The sequence below is a fragment of the Esox lucius genome, chromosome 24 (genome assembly GCF_011004845.1).
Source record: "Esox lucius isolate fEsoLuc1 chromosome 24, fEsoLuc1.pri, whole genome shotgun sequence".
Taxonomy (NCBI): Eukaryota; Metazoa; Chordata; class Actinopteri; order Esociformes; family Esocidae; genus Esox; species Esox lucius.
In genome coordinates, this window is record NC_047592.1 from 7703619 (window position 1) to 7715961 (window position 12343).

At 49.3% G+C, this 12343-nt stretch overlaps 1 protein-coding gene across 12 annotated transcripts in view; it reads right to left on the reverse strand.

Annotated features, from left to right (window-relative positions):
• Positions 1-785: 785 nt before the first annotated feature.
• ablim2 (actin binding LIM protein family, member 2) overlaps positions 786-12343 on the reverse strand; it is a 66381-nt gene continuing 54823 nt past the window's right edge. For all 12 annotated transcript variants that reach the window (XM_010888032.5, XM_010888028.5, XM_020043455.3 and 9 more), the window contains 4 exons: positions 7614-7680; positions 7040-7047; positions 6775-6855; positions 786-3019 (listed from right to left, as the gene is read on the reverse strand). In XM_010888032.5, coding sequence (XP_010886334.1) covers positions 2906-3019; positions 6775-6855; positions 7040-7047; positions 7614-7680 — 270 coding nt within the window. In that variant the 3' untranslated portion in view covers positions 786-2905. The remainder of the gene's footprint in view (positions 3020-6774; positions 6856-7039; positions 7048-7613; positions 7681-12343) is intronic.

Consider the following 12343-nt stretch of genomic DNA (forward strand, 5'->3'; position numbering starts at 1 on the left):
ACAGTGTACAGATTATTGATCTGAGGGACGGCAGATCATTCTGGTTGTTTGAAGACGTTGAAAGGGGCTCCGGGTCGTTCAGCTTTGGTCCCGTGTCAACTACAGCATCTGTATCAATGGAGCTCAGCTGATCAGGCCTTGCCCACAGGTAGCACGGACTGTACTTCCCTGGAGACTAGACACTGACAGGTATGGGATTCAGCACGTCTCCCCTGATGGTTGAGGTTAGGATTAGGGGAAGGTAATCTGATCCTGGATCTGTGTACAAGGGCAAGTTGGGAGCTCAGACGTGGACCTGTGGTATCTGACCCCCGGTTTACACTACCGCTTCTACAGCTGTTTAAATAAGACAACTCCCACAGCTCAGCGACTCCCTTCTGGAAAAGCCTTTCTCACCATTTATAACATTATACCAATGTTCTTTCCTGTTACAAAAATGTTGTAACAAGGATCCACTTTGCCAGTGTCAACACCCCCCCCCCCCCCACACACACACACACACAAAAGGTCATTGGCATAACCAAGCAGTCTGGCTTGAACAGTAGCAAAGGTTATATTCCGAGTGAGAGATGCTAATATGCAAAGCAGCTTACTGTCATGCGTGCATACATTTTTCATTTTCATTTTAGAATTAATCTGCGCGCACATTCATACGCAAATCACTCTCCCAGACATAACAGTATAAAACATAATTCAATATAAGCAGACCCCAGATGCATTTCACAACATTATCTGCATTCACATTACCCAAATACATTACCCAAACAAACACTTCCAATACGTTATGGACTCCTTGGTTTCCAATAAAGCACTTTAATTGGAGATTTACATTAGAAATCAGACAGAGGACATTAGCTTTTATGATAACAGTTAGTGTGGTACAGAATGAGGAAGGCTGATATTTATTCAGGTCAAAAGAGATATGAATTCAGATTGACTGGTTTTATTTTATTGAGCATACTTTTGCCACTCAACCTCAACTATCTAAAATGTGAAGGTATTACCATCCTCACCCAACATTAAACAAATAAATATTAACTGTAAGCACAGCTCAATGTGTCTTTTTGCTGTATGTTTGTGCGTAAAGCAAGTGCCCGAAATGAGAGACCGTAAATAATCAATATTGAGATAAACCAACCATACATAGATATTTTCACAAGCACTGTTACACATTACCAATGGAGTAGACCTCAATCTCCTATGAATGCGAGGTCCTACATCTGGGCTTGCATAACAAACTCTTAGACGGATATATTTCAGGAATTCTGTGTACTGTTTGTCCCTTACGATTAAATGACTGGTTGAACTTCCAGTAACTAAGCAAAGCCAACGTATGGATTTCCACAAGATACGTGGCAGTTACGCCAAATAATTCACAAACAATCAACGCCGCAAACTGTCCATACATTATCAAATAAGGTACAGTATAGAAAGCTAGCACAATCACGTCATTATTGATTAGTTAAGCAAAACTTAAGTCAGGCTCAATGCTGCCACAGGTCGTGGTTAAGGAGACAGAGAACTGGCTTTTCTGTCTTTCATCCGAAGAAAACCTGACATTATCCATCAAAACATCTGTATATCACTCCAGATGTCAAAAATAGCTTATAAAAATAATTTGCGTTTGTGATGGGAGGGCATGTACAGTACACAAGCATGTCTAACAATGCAATTTCTGACAACAGGCACCCAAGACTCTACTGTATTTATCTGCTGTGGGAGGCAATGGTGCCTCTTGTTAAGCTTTTACCCATGATTCATGCCACTGGCCTGGATCCAAACCCAACTCTCCTATCTTCACTGATTCACAAGTGGTTTGTATAAGATACAGACCTCTATCAACAAATCACGGCAGAGCCTAAGAAAAAAAATCTCCACCAAGAACAGGCAGACCTCTTCTTCAACCCGGATTTGAGCTCCGTTTCCACGAGGCCGATTTGAGGAGGAAAAATCCACATAACAGAATGTTTCTAAAGAAAAAGAGAGACTAAAAAGCTTCAAACTGGAGTCGATTCCTATGGCTGTCTTTGGCCTTGTCATGCTGCGGTGTTATGAGTAGCCGTAACCCCCAGCTGCTGTAAAATGATCCGTCTACTGTTCAGATAGGAGTATGTGATGTGGTAAGTTAAGATGCTAGAACAGGATACAGCCAGGAAAGGGAGGATAGAAAAATACATTTAAAAAAGAAACAAAATGAGATAAGAGAAGCGACAAGGAAGGGGGAGACCTCAGAGGAGATAAGAGAAGCAGGGGAGCAGGACAGAGAGAATACAGGGGAATAAAGTTATGAATACAGCAATACAAGAGATATTGTTCCGAGTGGAGTTAAACATTAAGGGCCAGTTTCTTGGACAAAGCTTAAGCCTAGTTCTGGAAAAAAAGAAAATCTATCTCAACCTAATTTGTGTGTGGGAAAAACCCGCCCTAAGATGTTCATGTAAACCAGAGAGAAAAACAGACGACGAAAAAAGACAAAAGCCTGCACCAGTATATTAGAAAAGCTGCTATTACTCTTTTTTTTTTTTTTGCGAAGGATAGGAGAGGGGGGATGCAGAATTCACACTGAGGGGAGGGGGAGTGGTGTCACAGTCCATGCAAACCCCCCCCCCCCCCCACGCCTCCCCCAAAAGGTTACCAAAGTAACATTCACACCACATCGCATACAAAAGCTATAGGTGATGATGGTCAACGTTAGACGTCTGCAACAGCGTTTCCACCAACGCCCCCCCCCCCACAGCTTCCTCATTCTGGCTGATGATTAGATGCAGGAGTAATGTAGAGGGGCGATGCATATATAGACTATTTCAGATGTTTCTCACTCCGACTTCCTTTCTTCCAGATAGACCAGACTGCGGATGTGAGAGGCTCTTCTTTCTCCCTCCCCCCCGGCTAGAGGGTCTTGGCTCTAGAAAAGGCGTGCCTTCTTTTTCATGTCGTTCTTTTTCCACAGGGCCATGCGGTCAAACTGCTCCAGGGTCATCCCAAACACACGGTGGAAGTCCTCGGGGGAGAGGTGTCGCTGAAAGACAGACACACACACACAACATGTATATCAGAATGACAAGACAGATTCTGTGAAAGCAACCGAGTGGAAGTACATAACAGAGAGAAAGAATGATAGCCAAAATGCTACCTTGACCTAAACAGAGTTGGTTTTGGCAGTTTCACCTGACCACTGTGACTGGACACAAATTAAGAAAAACGTTGACTGTCTAAGAGAAGACTGACTATGTAAACGCTGCCCACAAAATCAGGTGGAAACGGAGCTGCACTTCCTGACCTGCTATTAAATGGATATCAACATATTTCGCTCACATCGTACAGACAGAATTTAAATAGCTTTGAATTAAGTCAAACACTGATAATCTCCAATATCTATTAAAATGACACAATGTGAGATCACAGCAGCAGCAAAACAGTCAACATTGTAAACATAACAATCTATTCATTTGTTTTTCCTTGTCATTCACACATCCAAACATGCCTTTGGAAACTATTGTGTGTGTAATGTTTACTTGAAATTTCTTAATTCCCACTTGCTTTGGCAATGTAAACATATGTTTCCCATGCAAACTGAGCTCTTTCACTTGAAATTGAATAGAGAGAACGGGAGAAATAGGCAGAGGGAAAGGTAGTACCAGCTTGGTACATCTTTAAACAGGCAGAAATGTGTCAGTAGCTACATTATCAACCACTTATTCCAACCATCTGCTATAAACACACACACATACACGCACACACCCACACACTGTGACAGCTGTGTGGGCTTAAAGACATTAACATAGCTCCCACACCATACCCACTCCTACACCCAGGGGAGCAGAGCAGAGCTGAGGCCTAACCTGAACACTCCTGTCTGGAGTTTCTGTAGAGAGAGAGAGGGCCTAACCTGAACACTCCGTCTGGGGTGTCTGTAGGAGGGCCTAACCTGAAACCTCTGTCTGGAGTGTCTGTAGAGGGAGAGAGGGCCTAAACTGAACACCCTGTCTGGAGTGTCTGTAGACGGAGAGAGGGCCTAACCTGAACACCCTGTCTGGAGTGTCTGTAGATGGAGAGAGGGCCTAATCTGAACACCCTGTCTGGAGTGTCTGTAGACGGAGAGAGGGCCTAACCTGAACACCCCGTCTGGAGTGTCTGTAGATGGAGAGAGGGCCTAATCTGAACACTCTGGGGAGGGTTATAAGGATGCAGCCTTTAGCTATGGCCATATACCAGAAAACCCCTGAGGTGGAATTGAGGTGAAACTGCCATTATTAACAGGCTACCAAGGTTTTGAATTAGTACAGTAAATATAAGTACTTTGTTGGCATACCCTTGGTATTCAACCTCATATACCGCAGCATTCAGCCAATCAGCATTCATGGATTGGAAAATTATAAACCATCTAGTCTATAATGCTGATCACAGTTATTTCCACACATGGACAGACACACACTCACAAAAAATGTGACACGAAGACTAAAGCAATTCTGCCTAGCGATGTTTAAACCCACCATGAAAACACAGTGTAGTTTGGTGTCTACTCACCAGACACAGGCACCCCAGTGGTTGCCCCACCGTCAGACAGACAGACACCATGAGACAGACAGACAGTGTTACCGACGGATGGCTATATTCACAGGATGGATGGTTGCGATTACCAAGAGTTATGACTTCATCCATTCCGAACCAGTGAGAGTCCCATGGATGTGGACATTATTACAAGTCATAGATTTAAAGCAACAAGCTACGCCACAACTATACACAAATGCAGATTCCCTGGTTTGCTTTTGAATAAACGAATGCAGACATTGAACTACAGTGGTTCTGGAAACTTGGTGTCATTACCTGAATCCTTTCAATTTCCAAGAACCAGTAGATAGCTGGTTATAGTAGGTCAATTGACAGTTTTAAGTTCATGGTATTTATTGTTTTCTACCAATTGTGCTTTCACTCACACAACTCACACAATACCTAGATTTCTTAGTGAAGACCAAAAATGTCTCACACTTAAACCTAACCTTAACCTAACCCCAAAAAACTAACTTGTGCCTAAACCTAACCCTAAACTTGAATGCCTAATCTTAGAACCTTAACATAAATACTAGAAAACATTGAGAGAGATGGAGAAAGTTATTTGGAGGTAAACAGAAAAAAGAAAGATAAATAATTAGAGAAGGAGACAGAGAGAGAATAAAGCAGGGGAATGTATCAGAAACCACAGAAACAATGACCCTAACAGACCAGTCCGGTATCCACAAAAAACACGAGGGTCACACTACGATGGCTAAACACAGATTATCAAATAACACATCTATCTGGTGTTTTTGAGCCACAGAATTTGCAGATTGACAGACAGGTTAACAAGTTTTGGCTCGGCTTAGTTATAGTTCATGTTTTTGTTTAAAAAATGCATCTGGACGCAGTCAGCTTTTTTGTTTCATTTGGCTCCCAGTCACTGATCCTTTGAGAACATTGAGGAATTGCCTGAAGCATGAGAGGAATAGGAGATAGAGGACGTTAGCAGTGTTGAGGAACAGGGCTAGAGGAGAGGATTACTAACTACTATTGGGAACTTTTTTGTGATGAGCTTTCTGGAGCCCAGATCTGCTGAGGCCTCACTGAAGAAGATGCCACGCCGAATGGAAATGGAGACGTTAAGTGGCGTCGAGGCTGTTTTCCACATCTGCCCTTCACGGGATCCTCAGCCAACTCCAGCACCATCATCTGATTATGTTTCTCCAATCAGACGACGTTCATCTTCAGAAGAGCCAGTGTTCAGAGGCCTAGCCGCTCAGTTGGCTTTCCTTTCATGGTTTGTTTTTTTGCTCTTAAAACCTGATATAAAACAGCAATATTGAATTGAAATAAATTCTAATTGTTAATATAAAAAAAAGAATCATGTTTAAAGACAATTAATTGCTGTACTGTCTAAAGACGTATTGCACTACTTCGTCATATAGAACGTTCATGTTCAGCTCAAAGTCCCAGTTCAGAAGAGAGCGTCCCCATCCAGCCATAGTTACATGGTCCTTAATTGAAAGAAACAGTCCGAACCCGAGAACACCCAGCCACAATCTAGTCCAGCAGGGTCAAAGCCAGGGCTCCGCTGAGAAAAGCAATACCATATTCCACCCTGGCTTCCCATGCATCCCAGCACCACTAGCTACAAAACAGGACCGGATTTCGGTATTCCCCACCACAGAGGGCAACTTCCTGTATCAGTCAAACTCCAGAATACCAACGTTCCCTGTCCTCGGGAAAGAGATTCCCCCGATATGGGAGCATTCATAAAGGGTTCGCAGGGAGTTCGTTGAGAGGTCAAAGAACGTTTGAGACAGAATAAATTATAATATATATATAAAAGTCTCCTAGCAGGATGGTAAGATCATTTCCACACCACACGATCACCACAACTAGAGTCTGGAGCCTCCTAAGGACAGAGGGAGGGTGGAAGAAGAAAGGGAGAAACAGGGAGGGAGTATGGAGAGAGAGATGGAAAAGGAGGGAGAGAGGGAGAGAGGAAGGAGAGAGAATAGCCAGAGGTAAAAGAGAGGGAGGGGGCAGGGCCATGAAGAGAGGACATCTCTATTCTTTCAACATCAAGTAAAAAAGTGAGGAAGGGAAAGAGTGATGAAGAGGGGGGGAGGGAGGGAGTGGTGAAGGGGTAGGGAGTGATGAAGAGGGAAGGAAAAAGAGGGACAGAGTGATGAAGCGGCACTTTGGCAGGAGGAAGGTGAGAGAGTGACATGGGGGGGGGGGGGTTTGGGGGTATAGGGATGTCTGTATTTTCACCTCCAGTCTGGTGCGGTCCACATCTCTGGGTAGCTTCACCCTCACTCTGTGGGTTACAGCCAGCATCTCATAGGGATACACCTGGAATAAACCCACCGACACACATATAAAAAACACACATTGTCAGCTATTTTACACTACAGCCAACCCACAGTAGAGAGACCATGTCATCTACAAAGACGCAGCCAAAGACAATACAGTGTATTCACCCAATGCATCGATGTAATATGACATGAAACCTTGACAACAGTGGAAGGACACTTACCTTGTACTCTAGGTGGGGAAAAGGGCGGAAGACAGGAAGACAGGAAGACAGGGATGGAGAATAATATCTCAGATTAATGGCTGGATTATTTTTCATTAAGAGGCCATTTATTCAAACCACCATAATAAATTGCAGCACAAAGAAAATCATACAAGCCAGCAAATGAAAGCAATTACTTTAATAACCTATGAGATGATGTATCCCAGCCCAGTGCGTCAAAGGCTTTAGGAGTCTGGTACCCACTCCCTCCCAGTGACAGCAACACACACACACACACACACACACACACACACACACAAGCGGAAACAATGGTTTACGAGCTTGGCAATGTGCTTGTGTGTGTGTGTGTGTGTGCTCACTGTGTGTCCTATAGCAAGAGCCTGCTGAATCAGACAATTCTGAAGGTCTGTATATGTCCCACACACACACACACACACACAGACACACACAGACACACACTTGTGGCTTGTGCATCTGTAGCTTTATTACAACATAGATCTGCTTACAGATCCACCCTCTTTCAACATGGCATCAGTGAGGTAACAGCTCTAGATCTTCTAGGTCTCAGTCTCACCTCTCATTCCTCCCCAGCTGTGGGAGTCCTGTTGGTCTGGCTCATAGTCAGGATGGTCGGCAGCATCCTGGGGACAGCACACACACACACACACACACACACACGCACACACACACACACGCACACAGTTCTCAGACCATGATGTAACTGGTCAACATCAGGCATGCCTAGAGGACAAACTGTACACATGAGCTTTTTTAAAGTCACTCAGTCTATCTTCTACTTTTATTTTATAAAACCATTTGACATCAGCAGTTGTAAAGCAATCAAGTTGAAACCCCAAAAAGCAAGCAACCAAAAAGTTGGCTAGGAAAAACTCCATGAGGGTCAAAACTTAAGAAGAAACCTAGAAAGGAACCAGCCTCTCAGGGGTGGCCAGTCCTCATTTGGCTGTGCCGAGTGAAGATTATAAGAGTACATGACCTTTTGGGGCACAACAATGTTTTTGCACGTTCAGATGACAGGTCAATAAATGCAAATGCGTCCAGAGTCCTTAAACAGAATCCAAGTCAGCTTCATGGCCAGGTGGACAATGACAGGGACAGTCAGGTGGGGTCTCGGCGGTGACAGGACAGGGACAGTCAGGTGGGGTGTGGGCGGTGGCAGGACAGGGACAGTCAGGTGGGGTGTGGGCGGTGACAGGACAGGGACAGTCAGGTGGGGTGTGGGCGGTGACAGGACAGGGACAGTCAGGTGGGGTCTGGGCGGTGGCAGGACAGGGACAGTCAGGTGGGGTGTGGGCGGTGGCAGGACAGGGACAGTCAGGTGGGGTGTGGGCGGTGACAGGACAGGGACAGTCAGGTGGGGTGTGGGCGGTGGCAGGACAAGGACAGACAGGTGGGGTGTGGGCGGTGGCAGGACAGGGACAGTCAGGTGGGGTCTGGGCGGTGGCAGGACAGGGACAGTCAGGTGGGGTGTGGGCGGTGGCAGGACAGGGACAGTCAGGTGGGGTGTGGGCGGTGGCAGGACAGGGACAGTCAGGTGGGGTGTGGGCGGTGGCAGGACAGGGACAGTCAGGTGGGGTGTGGGCGGTGGCAGGACAAGGACAGACAGGTGGGGTGTGGGCGGTGGCAGGACAGGGACAGTCAGGTGGGGTGTGGGCGGTGGCAGGACAGGGACAGTCAGGTGGGGTGTGGGCGGTGGCAGGACAGGGACAGTCAGGTGGGGTCTGGGCGGTGGCAGGACAGGGACAGTCAGGTGGGGTCTGGGCGGTGGCAGGACAAGGACAGACAGGTGGGGTGTGGGCGGTGGCAGGACAGGGACAGTCAGGTGGGGTCTGGGCGGTGGCAGGACAGGGACAGTCAGGTGGGGTGTGGGCGGTGGCAGGACAGGGACAGTCAGGTGGGGTCTGGGCGGTGGCAGGACAGGGACAGTCAGGTGGGGTGTGGGCGGTGACAGGACAGGGACAGTCAGGTGGGGTGTGGGCGGTGACAGGACAGGGACAGACAGGTGGGGTGTGGGCGGTGACAGGACAGGGACAGTCAGGTGGGGTGTGGGCGGTGGCAGGACAGGGACAGTCAGGTGGGGTGTGGGCGGTGACAGGACAGGGACAGTCAGGTGGGGTGTGGGCGGTGGCAGGACAAGGACAGACAGGTGGGGTGTGGGCGGTGGCAGGACAGGGACAGTCAGGTGGGGTCTGGGCGGTGGCAGGACAGGGACAGTCAGGTGGGGTGTGGGCGGTGGCAGGACAGGGACAGTCAGGTGGGGTCTGGGCGGTGGCAGGACAGGGACAGTCAGGTGGGGTGTGGGCGGTGGCAGGACAGGGACAGTCAGGTGGGGTGTGGGCGGTGGCAGGACAGGGACAGACAGGTGGGGTGTGGGCGGTGGCAGGACAGGGACAGTCAGGTGGGGTGTGGGCGGTGGCAGGACAGGGACAGTCAGGTGGGGTGTGGGCGGTGGCAGGACAGGGACAGTCAGGTGGGGTCTGGGCGGTGGCAGGACAGGGACAGTCAGGTGGGGTCTGGGCGGTGGCAGGACAAGGACAGACAGGTGGGGTGTGGGCGGTGGCAGGACAGGGACAGTCAGGTGGGGTCTGGGCGGTGGCAGGACAGGGACAGTCAGGTGGGGTGTGGGCGGTGGCAGGACAGGGACAGTCAGGTGGGGTCTGGGCGGTGGCAGGACAAGGACAGACAGGTGGGGTGTGGGCGGTGGCAGGACAGGGACAGTCAGGTGGGGTCTGGGCGGTGGCAGGACAGGGACAGTCAGGTGGGGTGTGGGCGGTGGCAGGACAGGGACAGTCAGGTGGGGTGTGGGCGGTGGCAGGACAGGGACAGTCAGGTGGGGTGTGGGCGGTGGCAGGACAGGGACAGTCAGGTGGGGTGTGGGCGGTGGCAGGACAAGGACAGACAGGTGGGGTGTGGGCGGTGGCAGGACAGGGACAGTCAGGTGGGGTGTGGGCGGTGGCAGGACAGGGACAGTCAGGTGGGGTGTGGGCGGTGGCAGGACAGGGACAGTCAGGTGGGGTCTGGGCGGTGGCAGGACAGGGACAGTCAGGTGGGGTCTGGGCGGTGGCAGGACAAGGACAGACAGGTGGGGTGTGGGCGGTGGCAGGACAGGGACAGTCAGGTGGGGTCTGGGCGGTGGCAGGACAGGGACAGTCAGGTGGGGTGTGGGCGGTGGCAGGACAGGGACAGTCAGGTGGGGTCTGGGCGGTGGCAGGACAGGGACAGTCAGGTGGGGTGTGGGCGGTGACAGGACAGGGACAGTCAGGTGGGGTGTGGGCGGTGACAGGACAGGGACAGACAGGTGGGGTGTGGGCGGTGACAGGACAGGGACAGTCAGGTGGGGTGTGGGCGGTGGCAGGACAGGGACAGTCAGGTGGGGTGTGGGCGGTGGCAGGACAAGGACAGACAGGTGGGGTGTGGGCGGTGACAGGACAGGGACAGTCAGGTGGGGTGTGGGCGGTGACAGGACAGGGACAGTCAGGTGGGGTGTGGGCGGTGGCAGGACAGGGACAGTCAGGTGGGGTCTGGGCGGTGACAGGACAGGGACAGTCAGGTGGGGTCTGGGCGGTGACAGGACAGGGACAGTCAGGTGGGGTCTCGGCGGTGGCAGCCACCTTGCCTCTTAGTCTACAGTGCCGCAGGCATGCAATGGTGGCGTGTAACAGCCAATCAGTGTGCCAGAATCCACATCTTCAGTGTATCAAGCTAATGGGGTCTGATACGGCCCAAACGTCCTTCAGCTGAGCCTCAGCTGTTTAACCCCTCTGTCACCCTCATCACCATCGATCAACTAACACACGCATTTAGGCAGCAATAACACATCATTAGGGTTAGACTAAATACCCCCAGTGGTAGCACAGCCATCATAATAAACTCTTTCTGCTGTGGTTCAGGGTCTGCGGAGCAATCACTAACGAGTGATATTCTTACATGGACTGGATTCTGATAGGAAATTGCCGCAAAACATGATTTCTCTGACCAGAAGAACTCAGAAGAACTTAAAAAAGCACGCACCTTCCTGTGTTGGTAGGTCAGCGAGTGTGTCTCAATACAATCAAATATCTTCCTTTCATTGTGCCCTTGTCCACAACTGATTACTGAAACAAGTGGATGGTCTTACATATTGCTTTTATCTAAAGTATATGTTCATGTAATGCTAACGTAACAAGCATTCAATAAATGCCTGTTCCATTATCTGATTTTGTCAGTGGGAACTGATGCAAGGTTGAAGATAAATGTTCCTGAAACGTTTTCTTTTGGACAGTGCCACTCATTTGGGGGACACAACACTGATCCTCATCAGTGTTGTGACAAATACAAGAAGCAGATGTGAAGTAGAATCCTGGATGAGTCTGTTTTTTGGAGCCAGAGCCGGACAGTATTGGCTCCCCCTGTGTTGACAACCACCCCAAAAATGACAGAAGGAAAAACTCTCCATAACCCAACTCACCTGCATAGATTAAGTTCCGAAAAACCGAGCCACCACCCGTGAATACACATTTTGAGCGCTGGCGTATTTGGGCGATTGGCTAATTTCAGCAGAGTCGTGCTAGCATAGGGAGTGCACGCTGAACTTATTCTCTCATACATTCACTATCTCGGATTCGGAGTGAAACAGGTTTGGTTTTGGGTTAAATTCGGTTGTCAATGCTGCGTTCGTGTCCGTTCCCGGGCGGGACACTTTGAGTCGGTGGAGGATTTAGTCAATGATGCAGAGTGCTGCTTTAATTGCCTGGAGCTTCAGGAAATGTTTCTGGGCTTCCAGCAGTTCAGATGCCTCGTGTCTGATTGGGACCGACAACGAGATGGCGGTGGTGTGTTGGCAGAGCTCTGTCTCTGTCATGCAATCGCTAAACAGCAATAGCCACCTCCTTCCACTGCCTAAAATATATCTCCCTGGGTATTTTAATAAACAAACCGATCTTGTCTTGAAGAGTGTCCCTATCGCTTCCGAATGGATGCTTCACCATGGGCAGATTTTGGGGAGGTAAGGCGGCGCCAGTGTCGATCTGTTCCACCTTCCAAGGAAATGCGCACTGGCCACTGTTACTGGACCAGTTGTCGCAGTATTTCCGCTTCATGCACACTGGCCACAGCTCTCATCCACAGCTCTCATCCACAGCTCTCATCTGAGAATCTGTCCTTCCTTCTCGCCCAAGGACCTGTGGTTTCCGGAGTGAGCCCATCTGGTCAACGGAGGTCCTTGGCGTCTGCTGATGCAGCAGGACACCTGTCCCAGTCCCAATCCTGCCGTCGGATGTCTCGGTTCCGGAGTGTGAGACCGGA